The sequence below is a fragment of the Trematomus bernacchii genome, unplaced genomic scaffold, assembly GCF_902827165.1.
Source record: "Trematomus bernacchii unplaced genomic scaffold, fTreBer1.1, whole genome shotgun sequence".
Lineage (NCBI taxonomy): Eukaryota > Metazoa > Chordata > Actinopteri > Perciformes > Nototheniidae > Trematomus > Trematomus bernacchii.
The window spans coordinates 6,859,262-6,883,788 of record NW_022987641.1 but is presented as its reverse complement, the minus strand read 5'-3'; the positions used below and the strand labels follow the sequence as shown (position 1 = coordinate 6,883,788).

Here is a 24,527-nt window from a genome sequence, read left to right as displayed (position 1 = left end):
AAAACCAACATCAGCCGTTAGCTGTTAGCACTCAGAGCTCACAGCTCCTCATATCTGTTCAGAAACTAGACAAAAGTTAAACAAGTACAAACCACAGACTGCCTGTGTCATGGCGAATACAGTCGCTGCTTTATTTATGTCTGTATAGGCCGTTGTTGTGAGTGTGTGGACGGTCGGAGCATATACTGCGTTAGCTTAGCCGATCTCCATTCAGAAAACACGCATTTTAAAAGGTTTTTTCGCCTGCCGTCTTGTCTGCAGACTTGTCAAAGCATTAATTCATGGTTTTTACTAACCGGTATCAGTATGTTGTTACTTCGGCATCATTTTGAAACGTGTATTACAATTAAATCACGGTAAAATATGTTTGTTGTAGTTGCCAGCGATTCTCTGACTAGTTTAGCATACTCAGCCCGGTTGTTGGCCCGGAAAGAACCTCGATTTTGGAGAGCCAGAAAACTGTGAAAAAGTACCCGCTAACCGGAACTACGCCTAGTGGAAACGCAACCAAAACGGGCCGGGCACGGCACGCTTAAACCGCGCTGTAGTGGAAATGCGCCATAAGACACCAATATGTCAAAACCTGTACGTAAAATCTGATTAAAATGTCACATTAAAGTATGTTTTGTGTAACACATACCATTTCATGAGTTTTAATTAGTTCCACAATAAATAATAAGTATTTTTCAAGAAAGACATATAAATTGGAAGCAAACCTGGATGGACCAGCTTAATATTTTAGCAAAAAAACGTTGCTATATGCTAACAACAAATTATATTGTAGGCTACTCATTCTTATAATTGCGGACACAATTGCGGACACAAAGGCAGACAGTGCGAGACTCACCTAATTAAAAACCAAACTGAATAACTGAGTTTGCTACTAGTTAAAAATAAATGTGTGGTTCCACTTTCCAAAAAGGACTAACCATATTATCGTAGCTTGAGCATGCTAACGTCAGCATGCTAACATTTGCTAATAAGCACTTTGTTTGAACTAGGCAGCAGAAATATCAAATATCTACTTTAATATTGAATGTTGACTGTCTCACACAGCCACAGATTAGTCAACCGACCTGAAGATCCGGCACCACGCCTGCAGTGGAAACAGTGTGTGTGCTGCATTATAATACACAGGTGTGTCCCTCTACCTGCCTTACAGGTTGAGAGGTTACCAGTTGCAATATAGAAAACTGGCATTCAAACCAGAATGTAACTAATTACTCAGTACTTTTACTGAAGTAAAGGAACTGAATATATAACATTGGTACAGACAACAGAGACACTTGACCTCTGATGGTCAATAAAACGTGACTACATGTGAAATTATCCTCAAAATCAATCATTTATTCATTATCTGTATACAAGCTATGGCCGGTGTGTGTGTGTGTGTGTGTGTGTGTGTGTGTGTGTGTGTGTGTGAGAGAGAGACAGAGTGAGGCCACCGGAGAGCAGGATGCCCTGCCCCGACGGAGAACAGGCTGTGCACTGTGGATCCAGATGTTTACCTTTGACTCCATGAGTGTGTGTGTGCTCTTGTTGAATGAAATAAGTGTGTGTATTCAGATCCTTTACTTGAGTCAACGTTCTAATACCACATTCAAAATTCTAAGTTTGGGTAAAAGGTTTTAACTACTACTGGGTGGTTTCATCTCAAGGAACGCTTTATATAAGATCAACATATTTTTGTATATTTGTCACACATGGGACATTTTTCCAATAACTATGGACATTTCTAACCTTTAAGTAATTTTCTGATATTCTTCTGACTTTATTCACACTTTTATTATGCTTCCTACTGCTGGAATGTTTAAAGTTGTGCTCATTTGAACTCCTTTATATGATGTTTTCTAGTTCTGTAGCAATGCATTATTTCTATAAGATCATCATATGTCTGTTGTTTCACTATCCTGTGAGAACAATGTTAATCTAAAAAGTCAAATTGTCCCAGGTTTCTCAGACAAACAGCAACAAACTGTTATCAACTTTGTGACAATGCATTTTCCAGCTGATGCAGATTAAGTGGATGAACTACTGTAGTCTGAAAAATAAGTGAAGCTGTGGAGTAAAAATGTGTACTGGTGTAAAGTCCAAGTACCTCAAAATGGTACATAAGTGCAGTACCTGAGCTGTCAAAGCCATAATATATATTAATAACAGTGCTGCACTACAGCTGGAGTTGTATTCAAAGAAACAGGTGAGTCTTTATGCAGGTATGCTGAGTGTTATATAACCCTGGAGTACACCATGTGCTGAGCAACATACCAATTTTCCTTTTTTGAAAGGCACAGGTATGTGCATGAAGTAGCATTTATGTTTAAAGCCACTCCGTTTATTCCTGAATGGGAATCCAAGTTTCCTGAAACAAATGCCAAGATGTAAGAACAAGCATTTATCTCCCAGCTGTGCATTAATGCATCACAAATAATTAAACAATTATGGTTTTCAGGATTGAATCATCAATACATCAAAGTATTTTGAATGCATAACAGCAAGACGAAACCATGAACTGAAACAAAACTGACTAACAGGGTCTCTAAAGTGTAATAATTATGAACATGCAGAATTTTAATTCCAAAAGAAATGCTTTATCTACACTGCAACTAACGTCTATTTCCTAGACTAATCATTTTGTCTATAAAAACATCAGAATTTTTTTTAAATATCCTGTTTTGTCAATCACTTCAATTTCTTTTTTGATCACCTGATCAATGATTAGCGACATCATTTCAATCATAAATCATTCTCTGATTACAACATATACAAAATGATTGAAGCAGAACATGAAGAATCTTTACTCTTATCTGGATTTGTTTCTGAAAGAATAACTGTAGATATTTTTGATTAAGTGGTTGATTTCACCTCCAGTTGCCCTCTCTAAAAATGGATCTTCGTCACGTCACAGAAACACGTAAGACCATTATTAAGTCAGGACGATGTCAAAAAGGATTGTTGAGTTTGTAGAAGAATGGAGATGAAAGACGAAGATCCACCCCCGCACTGAGCTTGTGTTATTATCTGAAACCTGAAGAACTTGATTATTAAAACCCTATTTCACCAGAGTAAAGACACAGAGAAGGTGGATTCTATTTGTGGTGCTAACTTGTGTAATGTTAAACTTAAAGAATGTGTTGTGTGCAGTTATGGATTTATATACCCATGTGACTAAATCTATTATGTGATTAAATCATTTGCTGTTGATGTGACATAAGGAATGTGAGAGATCCAACACTCCCATAATCCAACTTGTATTGAACACTCCCAAGCTGGTAAATCAGCATGTGTAAATATTAGAGTCTAAAAATAAACCACAAGTTATTCTGACTTTAGCAGAAGTACTAATTTTACAGAATGGATTGACTTGTAAAAGCAAGAAATAGAACTGTTAGAACAGTCTGGTCAATTTAGAAAATGACATCCCTTTAGTGTAATGCAGCCTTTAAAACCAGAAAAATAAAACACTTTATATCCAAAATGTAAGTAAAATATTGGTGTATTGCCAAGCCCCTAATTTTTAGAGCCTGGTATTTGGCAAAGCAAGTTCTAAGTGTCTAAACAATTTAAATATAAAACCATTAAGATTAAGACATTCATACACAGTCATTAAAGAGCCAAGAAAAAAACAATTAAAACAAGCAGAAATAGAACGAGACAGGTATAAAACACAACAGTAAAAAGTTGAGTATAGAGTAAGAAATTGATAGTTATTTAATTTTGAGTATTACTATTAGTACTTTTAATTTAATAAAGGATCTTCAAACTACTCATAACTAACTGGGAACTTAAATAAAGTAAAGTAGAGATGGGAAAAGCAGAAGTTTGATTCCCACACATGCTGCCCACAGAAGGGGAGGCTTTACGTCGTTGTGAGGAATCTCAGGTCAACAAACCCCCGGAGAGAGAAAGTGAGTGACCTAACAAAGAGCCTCACATTCAAACACTGCCGTCTTCATGCAGCCCCCCCTCTCCCACACACACATACAGTTCATGCCTCTCCTATATATATATATAGAATATTCTCCTCACTCAACAAGAGCATCTTAGTCCTGCTGCTCCACACAACCTGGCCTTTGTGTGCTGCAGGTATAAAGATTTATATTCATATGTTCGGTCTGAGGATCAGAACACACGGAATGTGCCTCTGTTCATTGGTGCATACATAAACACTGTAAAAAGTAAGAATTATATTGAAATAAAATGCTAAAATCCAAGCAGCACAGCTCAATATCAATATCCTCCTAATGTAGGTCAAGATGCAAAAAACCCTGCATTTCCCATAATGCAACTTTCGTTTCAAAACAGACGACTTTCAGAAAGTGGAAATACCAGTCTATCAATACACCACACGTAAATGATACTGAGGTAAAGGAACAGAAATATCAAAGTATGCATTATGCAGAATGGCACATTTAACAGTTTTTGTATTCTATGTAGAATATTATACGATTTTTTTTTTTAATCACAAACCATTACTTGTCAGAGCTTTTCATGTTGGGGATTGTGGGGAGGCTGTGGCTCAGTGAGTAGTGTGCTGGACTTCGAATCAGGGGATAGCAAGTCCCACTGCAGTCAGCATGTCGTTGTGACACTTCACCCCAAATTGCTCCTGTGGGGATTGTCCACAGAACTGAATGTATGTAAGTCACTTTGGATAAAAGCGTCTAACATGTGATGTTATTTTGGGGTCAATTTTTGTTACTTTTGTATTAGCTGTATTGTACTGCATTGTAGCATACATGATATTAATGTAATGCAGTTAAAAATACAATATGCCTATCTGAAATGTAGTGGAGTTGAAGTGTAAAGTTATAAAGTGCAGTACTTGAGGTTCAGATGCTGCTCTTTAAAATGGACTTGTGTTTTGTGTTTGTTTTTTTGCCATTATCCTCTCCATCACGTCATTCACATTTAGACAGCAAACAAACATAATAATCCTGTTACAGAAAATAGCAGCATGATTAACTCTGATGCTATTCGACAGGAATTGTAGCCTCGGGACATTTAAAAGGACGTACATTTATAGCTTTTACCTCGCAAGTCTTTACCTGTCTGCAGGTTTTCCTAGAAGAGTGCGAGTGTGTGCGTGTGCGTGTGTGTAGTTTAGACCTCTGTGGTGTCTGATTCCTGATATGCAAGCCAGCTGGATCTTATCCCCTATAAACCCAGATGCACCCTTCCTTGTCTCTGCACACACACGCACAAACACACACCCACACTCACACAGTCTATGCCTCACTCTCTCCGTCTCACTCACTCTCCTCTCGGCCCACAGAGACATATGGTTTCAGTAACTTTGCATAATGGAAACATCTTATAAACGTTTATTGAATTCTGATTGGATATATCCGGTGTATCTACACCCATTATTCAAATCTTCGTTTTATTTAACATGTGCAAAAATGCAAACAATTCTCAAATCAGGCTTCTAAAATGTGCGTTTGTGCTACTCTTCTCTGTTCTATATGATCTAAAAGTGTATTTTAAATAGATATGTTTGAGTTTTGGACATGTTCGATAAACAAAACAAACAATTTGAAGACATTACCTTGGACTTAAGGATATTTTATTGGTAAAGTAATATTAATATATAAGTTGTAATAGTATAGTAATAGTAATAGTAATATTAAGTTGCAGTATTGTAGTGATAATCCTGGAATAAATTGAACTCAGGTGGGTTTTCCCATTATTTATATACTCTATAGATTTACATTTCTCTAATGTCGATATGTAAATGCTTAGTTTATGTTATTTGCTGTTTGTTGTTTTCTGTTACTAAAATTGCATTAAAAATAAAAAAAATTAAGGAAAGAAGAAGTTTGCATCCTGGACCTCAAGGCTCAAATGTTGAAGGGAGAGCCGGGCACCCCAGACACACACACACACAGAACCCATTTCCCTCCCACCTCGTCTCAATCAAAGTGAGATAAAGGTGATTATTTCCCTTATCGATCACTCACATTGGTGTAGAGCCCACAGTCGATCTCCCCGGCCTCCGACAGCTCGCTCAGGTTCCGGTCCCAGTGCAGGAACGGCTCACTACTATCCAGGATCTCCATGTTTCCTCCACACACACTCCCTCTGCACTTCTGTGGGGTTTGTGGTGTTTTTGCGGGTGAAAAAGCAGTGAAAACAGCAGCGGGGGTTAGTTAGCAAATGTAGTCAAGTCGAAAGCTCCAACTCCGCCGAAGAAAAAAGGTCCCGACAACTTGTGAAATAAATAAATAAATAAATTAGAAACACGTCTCGTTAGGTTAAACTTTGGGGTAAATGTGTGAGAAAGTTGCAGCAGTCAGACAGAAGTGTTGTTGTTTATCATCCCCTCTCTTTCTGCAGCCCCTCTACTTTTCTCTTTCCTCCTCTTCACAGCCCAGACACACAGGAATGTGGATGGGCGGAGTCACACAGAAAGGGAGAAATAAAATGAGATTAGCACAAAACATTAAAGGAATCAGTAAAAGAGAGAGCGTCTTTTAATTTAAATGCAATGTAATACATCGTTGATTAAACGAAGAGAACAAATATATATATAGTCCATGGTAAAATGTGAAGTGACTCAATTGTTCCAGCTGTTTATGGCACTTGCATCAATAGCTAAAATAACGAACTAGGCCTATAATTTCCGGTAATGGATTTCAAAATAAAACAATCACTATTCATATTTAGTCCATTGAAGTTCGATGCAATATAAAGTTTTGATAACAGTAGAAAATAATTTTAATTTTAATTATAAAGAAAGAAACTATGTGTATATATTGGTTATATAATTTTACTTTCACCCTAAATCCTGTAATTTACAAGTTTTGTGCTTTTATTTTTAAATGCACTCAACCTATTCCGGTCTCACGCAGCTTTTCAAAACTGGTTTCTAAACAACTCATGGCCCCGCCCATATCAAGCTTCCTGACCAATCAGATCATTTTTACAGCCTTCCTGGCCTTTAACTGACAAGTAGCGCAGCCAATCAGTAAGGACTTTGAGAAAACCTGCAACCAATCGTTTTTAGCCAAGAATACCTTTAGCTTCAAACCTCCCCCACTGTCAGGGAGCCAGCTAGCGTCCACTAGAGAAACATGGTTAAATGTTCTTAAACATTATATATTTGAATATGTACTTGCTTGTATACGTTATTTCAATACAAATAGCTTTCATTCAATTGCTTTAACTTTAATTATTCTATTATTTATTTATTTGATAAAGTTTGTTTAGAATGGTTATGTTTTACTTGTCCACCTCTATAAAGCGCTTTATAAGTGAATGTATGAGCAGTTATTAACACAGTGAGGTTAGATCATAAATTAAAATTAACAAAAATGTGAAGACAAAAATATTTTAGAAAAAAAAAGGTGTATTATAGCAACCATTACAGGGAAATTAACCAACAATATTCACATGATAGAATCAGTCTCGGCCTAGGGAGGAAATGACAAACCGATTACAGAGATAACTGACAAAAAAAGTGACAAAGCAGAAAACAGGAGTAGACAGAACAGCAAACAATGTTCTGTTTTACTGCCCTATTCAGGGTTATCAACACAAAAACAAAATGCAGGAGGACGGGAAGAAAATAGCTAATTTAATTGAACGCGTTTCCTGCATGCTGGTCTCTTTCTTTTCTTTTTTTACTCTAAAGAGTTTCAATCATCCGCATATTTCTGTCCAGTTAAACCACCTTCTTTCACAAGAGATTTGCATAAAGAGAAGTGCAAGAAATACATATTACACAGAGACAAGTCAGACCAGTACAACAAATGCTTTACTTTGTTTAAATAATAACCAATAACATTGAGGCTGAAGAGATGTTGTATTAACTAATGCAAAAGAATCATACCTTGGGTCTATGATCCTAAACGTGAGTGAGAGTTGCTCTTAAAAAAGTGTGACAACTTCTACAACCTCTTGTACTTTTTTCAGTGTATTTTCACCTCTTTAACTCTTATTTCCAACACTATCTCACACATCAAACTTGCAAACAGGGCATGAGATGTATTTATGTAACATTATTGTACAGGTAGCACAATGAAATCATAATCAGTGTGTGTTTTATACTTCACAGGTGGGTTCTTTCTGCTTGTCTTGATGCTTTAAAGTCAGCAGGAGGCGCCACAGTCAATGATGCGAGTGTCGCAGTATATCCTGTCCCCCCCCTATCTTTGGCCAGTCCTTTACTTGGTTAACTTCAGGTTCCCAATCTTATTTTTGTATAAACAAGAGAATAAAAAGAAGAATTTGTCTTGTTGGGTGGAGACAAAGAGGAAAGGGCTTCAGATTTGTTCTCGAAAGTTGTCACTCAGAAAGACGATGTTGTCTGAAAAAGGGAAACAAATCAGTTTTCTAAACAAATCCGACATTAGAAGAATTTCCCTAAAAATGTAAAATTGTCTGCAGCCTTCATGTTGAACTGACGCCAGTTAATTCAGACTTTTAAACTCACATTTACATTTCTAAAATTTGAACTTATAAGATCTGACTTTTATTAAACAGTTACTTCCGACATCAAGTGTTAAATTACATAATTTTAACATAAAGAATTAATCCAAATCATGCAAACACTTTCTGCAGATTTCCAGAGTGCATATTTAACAAGATAACTGATTTATTACCCCACAATTCATTGCAATATGAACGTGATGTTGTATTTTTGGCCCAAAAAAACTAGGTTAATAAGAATGTGTAACCAACCACTATTTACAACGTGATAAATATGTTGAAATAAATGCTTTAACAAACATGTAGAAGACATTTTAATAGAGGTGATCGTAATGCATTTGATTATGCAGCATACATTTTAAAAGCTGTGCAATGTTATATGTAGGCTAGGAAAAATGGCCAACATATTAACCAATATATGGACTTTATATCTGTTTGTTCCATACCTGCGATGATGGTGGTGGCCTGGCGTCTGACTTGGTTCTTGTCCACGTATTCTCCGTAGTCCAGTTTCCCCTCCACCAGGATCCTGGTTCTGAAAGAGAATGTCCCGATCAGTTGCATAAAGGTAAATCTTTTCCGAGGTTAGGGTTGGCAGAAGTATATAGTGATGGCAGATTTTTCTTTTACTATCTTGCACTTGGAAATAACACTTTCCTAAAAAAAGGCAGGGCACCGAAATAAGGGGCTTGTATCTAAAACCTCAAACTGGAATGAAACTCTAACCGGAAATGACCTAAACATATTACTACATTGTATTGCTCAAAAATATGTTATAATGAAAAACAATCCCAACTTTTCAGATATTTGAAAATTAAAACGTAACACGTTTTAGACCTTCAGATCGAGTTAAAAGTAAAACTCCACAGAGAAATCATCCACTTTGGACTAAAGTGTCTACTATATGCACGCTATAAAAATAACTACCTCAAATGAAATTTGATTAGGGCTGTCAAGTTAACGCGTTAATAACGCATTAACTTGAACTGAAACAAAAAAAATTGATGCCACTAATTATTTTAACGTGCGATTAACGCATGTGTATTTGTCCTCGGCCTGCCCCGTAGTTTCAGAGCCCAAAGGCTTGAAGTTGTTGTTAGTTGGATGGTGGGAGATTCTAGCGATAGATATGGATACAAAAAAAGGTGTTTTAAACAGCAAGCCAAGCACACAGCTGATGCTGACAGCCCCGCTCATGCCGCTCGCTTGCGGCAGACCACGCTTGAAACTTTGCCGGGGAGACGCCTGGACAACAACAGCGATAGCTAAATGGGTGGCTACAGCTTAACATTGTGGAGGACGAGGGGCTGCGTTAGATCATTCGGATCGCATCCAACGTGTCGACTGCACATCACAGCGCATTATTTTGACCCTAGGTGGGAACTTCAGTCTCATGCTTTGACTGTTATGAAGACAGAGGAGCGGCATTTCTCCGACAACTGTAAACAGGCTTGTCTGTTGGAGCAACTGGCTCAGTGCAAAGAAATAGACAGGGTTGGGAGAGAGTGGTTCCAGGTTGTTGTATTGAAAATATTCAGGAGAATATTTGTCATTGTTCAGAGGTTGTTGTGTTGAGAATATTCAGGAGAATATTTGTCATTGTTCCAATGATAAATATTCAGGAGAATATTTGTCATTGTTCCAATGATAATAAACAAACATTTGCATAAAGCATATTTGTCCACTCATATGTTGATATTCCTCTAAGGTACATTTAGAATAGATACAAAATGTGCGATTAATCATATTTATAACTAGTTTAGGTTGTTCCAGAGGTAGATCAAATAGCTAAGTGTGTTAGTTCTAACTTGAAGTGTGTTTTGCTCCGCTCACCAGTCCGTCACAGCGGACAGAGCTGCAACTCGTCATTCACGCGAGGCAGTCGCAATTTTTACAGGCTCCCACTACCTGTTAGCATCTGTTAGCATCTAGCTCTCCTGCTTACAAACATTTAGCCATCCCTGCTTATACAAGTAGTAGTTTTAGTTTGTCTGCGGTGGCCTACTCCCACCTGTCGAGTACGGCTGTGCTGAGGTGGTTTTCCCCCGGAGACGTCGCAAAGAGACGGAGCGGCTCCACCTGTTGCTGCCTGCTTTCCACCTGTCTGGTGTCTGCGATCTGCGGAGGCCTGCTCCCACCTGTAGAGTACGGATGTGCTGAGGAGGTTTTTTTACCCCGGAGTCGTCGTGGAGAGACGGAGTGGCTCCATGCTTCGGGCTTCGCCTGCTTCCACCTGGAGTGTGCTGCTGTGCGGAGGAGGATTTTACCACGGCTGGGGCCTGCTTTCCACCTGTCCTGGTTCTGCTGTTGCGGAGGCCTGCTCCCACCTGTCGTGTGCTGCGGTGTCGTGTGCTGCTTGCTGAGGAGACCTTTCACCCCGGGGATACCACGGAGGGACCGGAGCGCTTCCACGCTGCTGCTTTCGCCTGTCCTTTGCTGCTGTGCTAATTTGCTCCAGGAACATCGTGGATACTGTGTGCTGGTCTGGGAAAATGGCCCATATCGCGATTCTGCTGTGCCTGTTAACTGTTTTGGACTATGAGAAGATCTCTAGTCATCCTGAGAAGTCTACTGGATTCAGGTCTGTTCTGCCACCCGCAGTGGGCATCCCCTGCAAAGGTTCGGATGTGTTACACAAACAATTACCGGTTGCCTTGTCACAGACAATCTGCTCGACAAAATATGTTTTATATGTCTTTTTTGTTTTCCTGCGATGATGGTTCTTCAGGACTGCTTCTTAAACTCTAATCAAACTCTCGCAGACTTTTCCGGTGATTCTAAAGTAGATGACAATGTATGTGTGTCGATTAAGAGGAAAAGATGCATGTTTTTTTTGTTGTTATTACTGTCAGGAAATGTTCAACCTAACCCTGGTCCGCCCAGTAGTAGTAGTCAGATCGCTACTCCTGCTGATTTTAAAGCTAGGTCGGGTTTCATCCACTTGAATGTGCGCAGTCTGTTAGGTAAACTAGATTTTGTCCGCATTTGGGCAAGCTCGACTGACGCTGACGTCATTGTTTTATCAGAAACATGGCTAAATAAAACTATTTTGGCCTCTGACATTGCCTTAAATGGTTATAATGTGTATCGCTCCGACCGGCCTAATAAAGGTGGTGGCGTTGCCATTTATGTTAAGAATAAGTTCAGTGTAACCACATTAGTTTCCAAATCTATCAGTAAGCAATTCAAATGTTTAGCCTTAAATATAGAAGTGGCAAAGGGGCAACAAGTCATGGTGGTAGGGTGTTACAGACCCCCCTCAGCTGTCAAGGACTCCTTGTCTTCACTAGCAAATCTTTTATGGCAACTTGACTACAAGGAAATAGTGCTACTTGGAGATTTTAACTGGGACTGGTTAACTGCAGTATCAGAGGATTTTAAAAACCTTTGTATCTCTTTAAATGTTACTCAGATTGTTGACAGTCCTACTCGCCCTAACATTAAGTCCCCTAATAAATCCTCCCTAATTGATCTCATTCTAACTAATGTTCCCTATAAATACTCATCTGTGGGAGTATTTGCAAATGATGTGAGTGACCACTGTGTTGTTGCCACAATTAGGGACACAAAAGTCCAAAAGGTTAAACCTCGTATTATTATTAAGAGAGACATAAAACATTTTGTGGAGCAGGGTTTTGTTCATGGTCTGTTTGCGTTTGATTGGGGGAAAATCGATCTGTGTGCTGATGTAGAACTGCATGGTCTTATTTTTATCTTGGTTTTATGGAGATCATTGATAGACATGCACCCCTGCGTAAATTTAGAGTAAAGGGACGAGACAATCCTTGGTTTTCTGCTGAACTGTCCAGTCTCCTACATGAGAGAAACAAGGCCTGGGCAAAGGCTAGGAAATCAGGCTCAGAGGTAGAATGGCTGCGTTTTAGGCAACTAAGAAATAGCTTCACTTCACATGTCAAAAGTGCTAAGTCGAAGTACTATTTGTCAGTTACTACAGAAAACCTAAATAATCCTAGGAAATTTTCCGATCTCATTATCCTTTATGTGTTCTCTGGTCAGTCGAATCTCAGATTGAATATTAATTACACTGGTGCTATTTTTTTTTTTCATTGACAAGATGTACTATTCCCGCCTGATGGTTGTTATAAATGATATTGCAGAATCAGTTTTCTTCATAGATAATGTGTTTTTCATTGTTTGTTCAGTACTAAAAGGTCCAAGTCCCACAATTGAATTTAATATTAATTTGACATGTTAACTATATAATAAAGCGCTTCATGGGAGTAATTGCGGGGTGATAAAATGTTTCCCTTATGCAACATGAAAGTATCACGATATGTATCGGTTGAGTATCGGTATCGTTCAGTGGTATCGGTATCGGTATCGGTATCGTAAAAAAGTCAACGATATGCATCCCTACGCAAGGCGTTATAAATGAGGCCCCAGAGCCTGTTTTAGATATTGTTACTATGCAAGGACAAGTACTAGAAGTGGTTGCCTGTTATAAATACCTAGGTATCTGGCTTGATGATTGTCTTACTTTTAAACTTCATGTCAATAACCTGCTTAAAAAGCTGAGGGTTAGACTAGGTTTCTTTTTCAGAAACAAGTCCTGTTTCTCACTTGAGGCCAGGAAAAGGCTAGTCACTGTGACCTTTTTACCTGTGCTGGACTATGGTGATCTGGTCTATATGAATGCACCTGCCCTTTGCCTGAACAAACGTCAGGCAATGCCTGTCTGACGCCGAAAAGCTGGTCCACGCCTTTGTCTCCTCCAGGCTGGACTACTGCAATGCACTCCTCATCGGGATCCCTAACAAAAGCCTGTTAAGCTCTGAGCCTGTTTTTCAGGTCTCAGGCTCAAAAATGACATTCCCAGAACAAATGACCATATCTTCCCTTCTAAAAGGGTTAAATTAATCATCTTTTTTCTCAAAGTAATGATAAACCTGTGAGTTGGATGTAGAAAAGTCAGAATCAATATAGAAGTTTTTTATTTTAAAGAAAATTCAGATTTTACATAGTAAAAAACTGTAAATTATAGTGTCCGTCCAAAAATTCTTTTTTACTTATAGTGAAAACTACCCTTGGATGATGGGTTAGTAGACTAAAAGCTTTAGGAATCCAAAGTACAGCATATAATAAGTACCCTGTATCAAGATTGATGCAAAACAAGTGACTTTGACCTTTTTAGAGAGGTTTAGCCAAAACCACTCCACCTCTGAGGTGATTTGGGTTTTCATATCTCTGGCCCCCCTTGGTCGATTTGGATGGTTGACACCTCTTTCTGACCGTTAGAGCCAATAGAATCGAAGGGGGATGCCCCCACACACACTCGTTGTGAAAACAAACGGTGGGGGCTTCCCGCATGCAGGTTTGCACCATAGTGAAGCGATCTCTCGCTCTGACATCTGGAAACGAAAAAGCAGTTTTATTGCTTATGGATTATCAGAAATAATTTCAAAGAGGACACAGACACATTGGATTAACCTATGGATTACGTTTGTAGCTACCTAGCGCCACATGTTTTGATGTACGTTTTCTTTTATAGCGTCGCAAATGTTTATCACTGAGTGTTGAGGTGGGCACCCCCAGATTCTGTGTCTCCAGGCGATGCTAATCGATGGGTTGGCTGTGCATCTAGGATAAGTAATAAGGGAGTTATGAGTGAGTTTAGGTGCAGTGATAGGTTAGTATTTTTTTGCTCGTGGCTAATTCAGAGGCTGAGTGTTAGGATTGTGGGGGTTTTTTTGAGAAAAAATGTTTAAAAGATCAGTTAGCTGAGTTTCTTCCCGTCACATGGATATAAAACATTCTATATTAAATATTAAGATTCCTTAGACGTTGTTTCCTGCAAATGACGCGTTTATCCGCCTGGTATCGGGGGGGCGGTGCGTAACAGGTTAACAAGTTAGATGCCGCCTATCACAGTGCACTGAGATTTGTCACAAATTGTAAAGCACTTGCACATCACTGTACCCTGTATGCCAAGGCAGGTTTGCCATCACTTACTGTACGGAGGCTCAGTCATTGGTACATGTTTATTTATAAAGCGTTGTTGGGTAAACTCCCGTATTATATCTGCTCTCTGATAACACAGAGAGTTGCAAGCAGCTATTGTCTGAGATCGCATGATGTAGTATTGTTAGATGTGCCAAGAGCAAGGACTGTCTCAGGTAAGACAGCTTTTATGTGCGCAGCTCCACTTGCTTGGAAAAATCTTCAGCAAGAATTGAAACTGAGCAATCTCATTCCTCTGCATGTTTTTAAAGCTAGGCTAAATGAAATGCTCGTTGATACTATGGGTACTTGTAAATGTCTATAACTATGTAAATATAATGTATGATGTCCTTTATTGTTTTATGTTTCATGTGGAACCTATATGCTGCAGGTCTCCCTTGAAAAAGAGACCTATGATCTCAATGGGACCATCTGGTTAAATAAAGGTTTGAAATTAAATGAAATCATGTAGAGCTGCAGGTGATCATAGAGCTGCATCATGTAGAGCTGCAGGTGATCATGCAGAGCTGTGTGTCTCTGTCAGCAGCAGCTGATCTGATCTCTGATCTCTCTCACGTCCGATTAGACTTCTCTCGCGTTTATGTCCATATCGATCAGATCTAGCTAGTACTGGCTAATGATATGACTGCCTGCGGACACCTAAACAATAAGCGTTGCTTGGCAACGGGGTGTGGCGGCAAAGTATAGCGCAGCATTATGCCTTTGTTTACATGTGGGGTCAGAATGTGCCCTTCAGGAGGATAAATCTCTTTCTCCACATTAAATGTTAGACATTAGAATGTACTCTTCTTGTCTGTCACAGAAGTGGCGCAACTGATGCGGTATTGAGGGGAAATTATTTTGACCGGAGAGATTTAGATTTGCCGGTCTTCAGCATATTTTACCGGTCATAGTCCGGTAATTACCGGCTAACGGAAACTCTGCTTGGTTATATTTACCTTTACTCTTTGAAATGTAATTTGTATATCTGACAAACAAAAGGTATATCATTACAACGATGTAAAAACAATGGTTTCCAACCAGGAATATTTCACGAAAGAATCTCTCACTGAAACACATTTCTATCATTCCACTGCTGTCCATCTGCCAAATGAAGGTTTTACAATGTCATGCAAAACATTTCTAGATTCCTCGCTGACAGAAACCAGCAGCTGTGTAAGCACAGGCCTACAGTGGATCATCCTGCAAGAGATTGTCTTTGTACGGATGTTTTTCACTCTGTATTTCTGTTATGAAACTAAACCACAGGAATCTTCTGTACCCTGAGATAAATGTAACCACAGCTGCTGTTCTTTATGAGGCGAAACTGAATTTGTACAGCCACTTTTAAAGCATTCAGGACGCTGGAAATATACATTTTAGAATAGAGTATTACTCTTAGAGAAGCAGTGTTGCAGACATCACATTGTGGAACCCCCCTTCGGCTTGCTGTACGGTATAATATTAAAAAAGTAAGATAACTTAAATAAAAATAAGTAACCAGTCGTACCCTTTCTTCACGTACTGGTAGGCCACGTCTCTCAGACCTGGCTTGAATACGGACACTCGATGCCATGTCGTCTTCTGACTGATGTCACCTGGAGACAAAAAACAGCCCCCCATTAAAGATGGACACAGTGCATTACCAAAAACACTTATAAAACATCTTACTATACTTTAAAATGTGTATTATTTTTTTAACTTTATTAATTTAGCACCCTAGAGTTGTAGTTCAAAGTGCTTTAACACAAAGTAAAGAAACCAGAGAATAAAAAAAAGATACAAATTTGTAAAATACTCCAACCTAAAACAAGGAAAGATTCAACATTTTAAAAAAGAGTGACAGTTATCAGTGACAGAAATCCCACTTCTATACGTTGTTGTGTCTTTTGACAATGTTGCTCATTGTTGTTATAAAATCACATTTTATTATACTATATACTTACTTAAAACGGCTCTTTTGAACGGCTCTTTGAAAGGAACGGAGCCATAAGATGCGGCTCCCTTCAAAGAGCCATAATTCCCATCACTAGTTTACATTTAAACATTTTTAAGAGTATATTCATTAAATAAAATCATTCATTTTAAGCATTTTGCAAACTTTTGAGGCTTAAAGAAACGTAATATTCTGTAATTATAGCCCTGAGTATCACAGGACGTTTTACCTGTTGTGCCTGTGCCTGTCTCTGCCTCTCCCTCTCCAGAGCGCCACATTTCATTGGTCGCTACCGAGAAGATGGTGACGGGGTTACGCCCCTCCACCTGTCTCATCACCGGGTCCTGACCCACTCGGCCCAACACCTGCACGCGGTTGATCGCTGGAATAAAAAACAGAGACCCTCATCATTTGAGCTTCAGCTATTAAGAGGCAAGTCAGTCTTGTTCTCTTCAGGTATACAGGAACGTTTACTCACATCTTTCCAGGATAAGGCTGGTTTCTGTGCTCTTATATCTCACCACCTGCCTGAAGATCTGTGGAGGGAAGAGATCAAATATTTACCGTTGTAAAGAAGAGAACAGGAAAAGGTTTAAAATACAATAAATCTGGTTTAGTAATCTTCACTTGATGCTCACCTGTGCAGAGGCATTTCTCAACATCTTGTCTGCGCTGCACAGACAGCTCTGAGGACTTTTAAGAGAGTGATCTGAACAATAAAAAAAGCAAGAAAATCAAATTAAAAAAAAAATAATGCAAGGAATGCACAACACTGACATTAATGTAAAGTTTCCTGTTTTAAACTATACAAACAAGAAAGGCCTTTTTATTTACCTTAAATAATACAAACATTACATACAATTCAATATTATAGATAATAAAGCTAATCAACACCTGAATAAAACAAGAAGGTTTTAATGCAGGACTGTGGTACTAGACTGCATTACCTTTAGCTAGTTGTACCTAATAAACTAGCAACTGAATATTTAACAGCACAAAGAGGTATGAAGAGGAAGCAATCTTATGCAATACAGGTGCATCTCAATAAAGTGGAAAATCGTAGATTAATTTCCAGCGCTTATGTTTGAATCTTGTTGATTACCGCTTACAGCTAATGAAATCTCATATTTGAATATTACCTAAGAACAATACAAAAAAAGATTTTTTAAATATAGAAATGTCGGCCTGCCGAAAAGTATACTCATGTGTATGCACTCAGTACTTGGTTAGGCCTCCTTTAACATGGAATACTGCATCACTAAGGCACGGCAGGAAGGCGATCAGCCATTGGCTCTGCTTAGGTGATATGGAAGCGCAGGTTGCTTCGATTCGTCTGCATTGTTGGGTCTCGTGTCTCTCATCTTCCTCTTGACAATATCCCATAATGGCACACGCCCACACTGTGAAAAGTACCAATGCCTCCATGCCGTGCCACATTGACGCAGTAATTCATGCAATAGGAGGCCAAACCAAGGAAAATAATTCACTTTGCGTTAAATTAATCTATATAATATACGAGTTTCATCTTTTAAAATTGAATTAGTGAAATTAATTCACTTTTCCATTATATTCAAATGTATTGAGATGCACCTGTACAATCTGATTAAAGATATGTGAACACAACACAGCAAATCCTGACCAAGACTTCAATGTAAAGTTTGGTACAGTAAAAGCCTCCTGTATTTTGTTTTGTTCCAAGTGCTGTAATGTTATAGTTATATATATATATATATATATATATATATATATATATAGTTATAGTTATAGTTATAGTTATAGATATAGATATAGATATATATTTATATATTTATATATATATTAATTAGTATTGTTTAAAGACATGACAAAAACAAGCTGTAGCCTATCATATACATTATTTGAGCTATCCATATATCTGCACATCCTACTCTCATTCTAAAAGTTATGCTTTACATTTTGTGTATGTTTTTGTTCTGTTTACAGGACCTCTTTTCATATTTGTGTTGAAATATTCTAGATAGTGAAAACATACTTAGTAATAAACCTAAGTCGTATAATTGTAATTTTGACATGAGCCAAAGCACAAAGTAAATGAGCATATTTTTGAATGGAGTCTGGTGAGATTATTAGTTGCTACAGATAAGTCTGCTCAGTGTTTGTGGGTCTGTAGAAATATCAATATACAGTCAAAGAAACAGATAATGTGAAGAACAAAATGTTTGAACGTCAACTCAAAGTCAAAGCAGCAACGAGGCTAGGATGGAAACATGAAATAATATCCTTTAGAAATTCACGTTTTTATCAAGGTGATAGTTTACAGGTTACACCAACTAAACACCGCAAATGTGACCGTTTTAAGGTAGAATATGAGCCCAAAAGGACAAAAGATAGCTTATTTAAAACTTACCAGGTGCAACACTTCAGAACAGACTTCGGTAACCTCACGATGTTTCCGGTCCGTCTCCCAGATAGGTCCGGCAATATACCGGAAGTTGACAAGGTTCCGCTTTTGCATTTGTTTATTTGTCATAACGAACATGATATGAATTACAGACTTAAACTATTATATAAAGCACACAAGTTAAGTTTAACTAAAATGATTGGTTATAACTATATATATATTATTTATATATAATATACTATTGATGCATCTGTTTGTTTTTATTTATTTTGTGTTTAGCTTTTTAATCTTATTTATTGATCTTGTCATTTTGTATGTGATATGGACCTTGAGTCTGAAATAAAGATTGATTGATTTGCCTAAGCAAATCATAAATTAAGTTCATGTATCTGTACATATTAGGAAACACATAACCTTGGTTTTCTTGCATCACATGATGTCACATTTGTACACAGTTAAAGTTGATCAACGGGATAATATAATGTACATCATGTTGTGACTTTGATGGATAACACCCTATTTAAAAAAAAACATAAACACATGTATGTTGCACATAAGAATATATAGTATCATACATTTATGAACTCAGCCTTAAAGCAATATTTGGCTGATTTAATAGGATATGATCAAATTAATATTTTTTTATTTACATGAATTAAGTTATTTACATATGTCTTTTGTAACCTTTAATTTCCCCATCTTATTTTTTTTTTTTCACATTCAAGTATCTTATTTTGTTTTTGTTGCCATGTCCTGTTTAGCTATAATGTCGTATTTCTTTATTAAGATAGTATTCATGTATCTATTAATTATTATATAACACTAAAATAAAGCTATTCTCATAATTTGAAAGCTGCTTCAAAGTTATGGACTTGTGTAGATTAACCTGAAACTATTTAATAAATTGAATATTTATTGAATTAATAACTACAAAACTATACTCTTTAAAATAAATGATAACGGATGAGAAATTAATAAGTTAATAGCAAAGAGTTCAATCAATGATATGATGATTAAGGCACGGAAGTTGAACAGATTTAACGGTTCTCATTTACACATACATAACTTGAACGCAACGCGACCAAAATCACGACCAAAAACTGAGTATTTTGATTGAACTTTGTAGGGTTTTCTTATAAACAAGGGTTTCATTTAGAAAACAGGAGAATGTCTTTTCACGGCTTGTCCTTGGCTTCACTGAACCTAATCCCAGTGCTCAGTGATATGAGTTCCAAGGGTCGAGGTGGACACTTCTTCTTGAAAGGTAAGCCAAAACTAAGGTTTACTAGTGAGCTAACGGCGAATACATGTCTATTGAATGTGCAGTGTATTGTAAATGACAAGCAACCGTTCCCATTCTTCAACAACTTGTTGTCGAATGGGAACGGTTGCTTGTTTTGGGGCGGAGTGTCGTTTTTTCAAGTCATTTCAACGCTAACTTGTGGAGTTAAAACGGGTTCAACTAACTGAGGTTAGCGGTCGAGAGAGAGCTAACTCGTGGTGCCTTCACGCTTAGTTAAAACGTTGTATTCACCTGCTAAAGATGAATCTTGTCCGCATTTCGAGAGGTATACTGAGCTCTGTGTATTTTACTACAAGACAACTGCAAGTATCTGGTCATAAATGCCTGAGGTTGGTACTACTACTACTTTGACAGAAAAGTCTAGAAACAAGATAATAGGGAAGGCAGCATTTAGTGCATGGAAACATGTTCATTCACTGAAATAAAGGAGGTAGGCTATAAGAGTAACCTTGAATTGATTATTACATTTAAGACTTTTTTTTTTTTTTTTTACTTTTGGGGTATTTTATCTGTAATAATGCAATCTTTATGACTATATCTTTAATATAAATGAAGTAACATAAAGTGTTAATATTGAAGCAAAGTATAAGAACCTCTAAATTGTACTTGATTAAATGTACTTATTCAAATTCCACCACTAACCAGGTTAAGCCATTACACCAAACATCTCAAGCCGTGGATTCACAGAGGATTCTCCAGCATGTCTCACACCGGCCCCCCCGTTGTCTCCGTGCACCCCTCTCGGGCTATGGTGGACGAGGCGTTCAAAGTGCAGGTGGAGAATCTGCCTCTAGGATCTCCAGTGACCCTTCACTCCGTCCACCAGTCCGAGGACAAGGACTACTGGGAGGCCTTCGGGCACTACTTCAGTGATCACAGAGGCACTGTTTCTGGTGAGGTATCCTCTTTTTTATCTCCTCAAACTAACGTTTACATCTTTACCCTTACTAGGGACATTTTTAGCTTTTAATTTTGAAACAGCTTTGTTTAATAATATGAGTTTATTTTATTTATAAGTTCAACATCAGCTCCTCCTGTACTTCCGTTTACAGCCAAATTGCTTGTTAATCTTTGTTGTATTGATATTTTAATGCTTCTTTTAGTTGCAGATGATTTGAGTTGTGGGGGAACTTACACAGGGAAAGAAGCCATGGGATTGTTGTGGAGTATGCGTCCTGTCCCAGGCAGCCGGGAAGGCCTCAGGTAATACACCTGCAGAGGGACTGAATCTAAACATTAGCCAAGACATTTATTTTAATTCAAGCTCATTCAGGTTAGGATTGCAAGCAACCAAACTTTAAACGCTTGCTTTTTGAATGGAGTTCATATCAATTTCCTAAGCTAATATAAACATTACATACAATATATAATATTTGCTTATATATTTGTTAATAATAACAGTACATTTAATTGATAAAGCGCTTTTTTGAGTACTCAAACATACTTTCATTTCATACAATAATACAAACATGTTTACAGAAAAAAAAGAAAAGAAATGTGAGATCAAATTAAATTAATTAGAAAATACATAACTATCAATAATACAGAACTCATAAATGATCAAATTATTTTATGTATAACATATAACTGCATTTATAAACTAGCAAATTCACTCTAAAAACGGAACTAAATTAAAATCTTTTTACCCGTCAGGTTGAGAAAGTTGAACGTGTGCATCCCTCAGCTAGTCAACATCTCGGTGTACAGTGGACATGTTGGGGGGGGCTTCAGGGAGCAGGATCCTCTGGCCTCCGTGCTCACAGAGAGATGGTACATGGCTCCGGGGGTCCGGAGGATCGGCATCAAAGAGAAAGGAGTGAGAGGGACCCTGTTCATACCCCATGGTAGGTACACCTGCCTCAGCTAAATAACTACCCTTCATTTGGTTAGATTATAGCATAATAAGTGATCTGTTTTATTTTGTCTGTGCGTGCTTCAGGGCCAGGCCCCTTCCCCGGCCTGTTGGATATGTGGGGGGGCGGCGGGGGGCTGCTGGAATATCGTGCAGCCTTGCTGGCGTCTCACGGTTATGCTTCTATGGCGCTGGAGTATTTTAACTCTGCAGAGGTTAACACAGCAGAGTTAGAGCTCACCTATTTTGAGGTTTGTTTTGGTTATGATATTCTATTAATATACTATATTCAGACTTCATGTGTGTCAAAGACAAGTATCAAACATTCTTGTTTTTCTCCAATCATCTATACAGACAGCGTTTAATATCGTCAGGGACCATCCTCAGGTGATGTCGGACAGAGTTGGACTTTTTGGACTGTCCCTCGGCTCGATCGTGAGCATCTCCTTGGCAGCTTGGAGCAGCGTCGTCAAGGCAAGTGACAAATGTAGCAGCAATAGAACAAAACAACTACAATCAGAAGTCTTGGCTGTTAGACATTGTGCAACAGAGGGCTGAACATTTTCAAGTTTGAGATTTGGCCCTGATAACAAACTGTGATAACTCTCTTTGTGTTCTGTTCCAGCCTCGTTGCTGTGTTTGCATTAGTGGCAACCACACATATGCACGTGGGGGGACCATTGGAGGTGTTTTCAATGAGTTCTTCAAGTATGTACTCTGTTATTTTGTCAGTCACAGAACTACAGTACTCAAAAGCTGGACTGATGGGAACAATTATTTGTAATAACAGGAACTTACACAAGGTGCGCATGGATGAGAACAACTATGAGATTTGGCGAGGTATGGGCCTACCGATTCCTGATGATATCTCACAGAAAGTGGACGTAAGTACTTGTTGAACTATGGTGTCCAAGTCATTAATGACACATTTTTCAAAATGTTCGTACGCCTAAAAAGTGCTAACATGTTTGGCTTCGGCAAGATAATCTCCACATATTAACAACACTTTTATAAATGTTGAAACCTTAATGCAACCTACAGAAGCAGAGATGTAATTGAAAGCAATAAACTAACTACATCTAGGTCACATGACTTCACCACCGCTAAGCTAAAGGTGGCTAATGATAAGCATGATGACATTAGTAGTCTCATTTAGGCCCTTGTTAGTAAACGCTATTTTGAACACACATAGAAGCTTTAGAAAACTAGTTGGGTATTTACTGACACGTTTTATGTCGTAAAAACAAAATGTTAAAATCGCTTCAGCTTCTATTTACTGCAGAATTTATTTTAGTCCTCTAATCGAAAGAGAAAACTTTGAGTTTGAGACGAGGGAACAGAAATGGCTAAAATGCTAACACATTTCCGGGTTTTAGTTGCAGTGCCCTTCATTACTATTGCTTTATTATGAAAAGGCATATTGAAGTTGTTCTTTGTGTATTCTCTTTGAGGTTGGGAAAATAAATTGTCCGATATTGTTGGTGAACGGCAATGATGATCAAAACTGTCCCACAGTGGAGTCTGCTGAGGATGTGAGAACACACACACACACACATACCTATGAGTACCTTAAGAAGCACTTCACAAATATATTTTTTAATTATATAAAGTCATACACACATTTGTAAATATTTAATGTTATATATTGAACAGTGTGCACATTTTTTCTTCCATACCTTCTCTTTACATTTTGGATGTTTTTATCTGACCTCAGATGGCACAGATGATGCGTGCAGCAGGAAACGAGCACCTGCTGACGAGACTTAAATACCCGGATGCTGGACATCTGATTGAGCCGCCCTACTCCCCTCACTTCAGAGCTACTAAGTTTTTAAAGGATGGACAGAAAGGTGAGTTATACAGGGTCCCACATGATACACAGGCAGTGAAAGCCTCAATGACAAACTCCCAGGATCAGACGCTACATCACTGCAGCAATAAACAACATTTTTGTTGACTATAGTGAACAATTCTATTTGCGTCCGGGTGAAAATAGTCAACACTACGATGTGTGTGTATATAGCCAAATTGGCAATTTACACCCTGGTTGTATATAGCATGGCAGAGACACATGCAAACTGTTATTTAATAATTACATTAGAGGTTGGCTTGAATAGCCAATTACATAAGGTGTAGCTATTTTCCTCCGAGTGCAAATAGATACATTATTATTTTAGAATACCCTGGTGTTGATGTTAGAAGTAACTGCTATAATCCTCCAATTGTGAATCTCACAGACAGCGTTGTGTGTTTCAGTGATTTTGCTGTGGGGAGGAACAACCAAACCCCATTCAGATGCTCAGGAAGACTCCTGGAAAAAGATCTTCGCTTTCCTGGAGCAGAATATGTACTCCAGTTCTGATCCCAGAGCAAAGTTGTGACGGATTACACAAATCATTCCCACAAAACATCCTTCTTTGTGACGAGGTCATGTTAACTACCTTTAACATGAAGACATGACTGGTTCTTCAATGTGTTGACCAATTCCTCTGATGGATTGAAGAACAAATCAAATGTTATTACTTTGAATTATCACATTAGGTTGTGCCTTTGATCAAATTGTGCCTCTAACATGTGCCATAATGTGAATGAATATAGGTTGTGAATGTGTCAGAAAATGTATGTTATTATAAATTGTACATGATATTAAATACAAAAAGATGATACTATT

General features: G+C 38.1%; 3 protein-coding genes across 4 annotated transcripts in view; 1 reads left to right on the top strand and 2 right to left on the bottom strand.

Moving 5' to 3' along the window:
- creb3l2 (cAMP responsive element binding protein 3-like 2) overlaps positions 1–6,517 on the bottom strand; it is a 26,719-nt gene extending 20,202 nt beyond the window's left edge. Inside the window, exon 1 of the mRNA XM_034133640.1 lies at positions 5,958–6,517. Within this exon, the coding sequence (XP_033989531.1) occupies positions 5,958–6,056 (99 nt within the window). The 5' untranslated portion in view covers positions 6,057–6,517. The remainder of the gene's footprint in view (positions 1–5,957) is intronic.
- Positions 6,518–7,325: 808 nt separating this feature from the next.
- ssbp1 (single-stranded DNA binding protein 1) lies at positions 7,326–18,800 on the bottom strand. The gene is made up of 7 exons (XM_034133440.1): positions 18,708–18,800; positions 16,960–17,030; positions 16,800–16,857; positions 16,551–16,703; positions 15,896–15,983; positions 8,874–8,962; positions 7,326–8,305 (listed from the first exon to the last, which is right to left on the bottom strand). The coding sequence occupies exons 2-7, from the start codon at positions 16,981–16,983 to the stop codon at positions 8,262–8,264; spliced, it is 456 nt and encodes a 151-aa protein (XP_033989331.1). The 5' UTR covers positions 16,984–17,030; positions 18,708–18,800; the 3' UTR covers positions 7,326–8,261.
- Positions 18,801–19,932: 1,132 nt separating this feature from the next.
- On the top strand, positions 19,933–24,525 carry LOC117484936 (acyl-coenzyme A thioesterase 1-like). Of its 2 annotated transcripts, none has more exons than XM_034133433.1 (11): positions 19,933–19,965; positions 20,650–20,897; positions 21,108–21,207; positions 21,658–21,848; positions 21,944–22,107; positions 22,211–22,330; positions 22,482–22,564; positions 22,647–22,740; positions 23,308–23,388; positions 23,571–23,706; positions 24,113–24,525. In XM_034133433.1, exons 2-11 carry the CDS (start codon positions 20,705–20,707, stop codon positions 24,235–24,237), a joined length of 1,287 nt encoding a protein of 428 aa, XP_033989324.1. In that variant the 5' UTR covers positions 19,933–19,965; positions 20,650–20,704; the 3' UTR covers positions 24,238–24,525. The 2 variants fall into 2 exon arrangements, with proteins under 2 accessions (XP_033989324.1, XP_033989323.1); XM_034133432.1 differs by lacking the exon at positions 19,933–19,965 and adding an exon at positions 20,116–20,333.
- Positions 24,526–24,527: the final 2 nt, after the last annotated feature.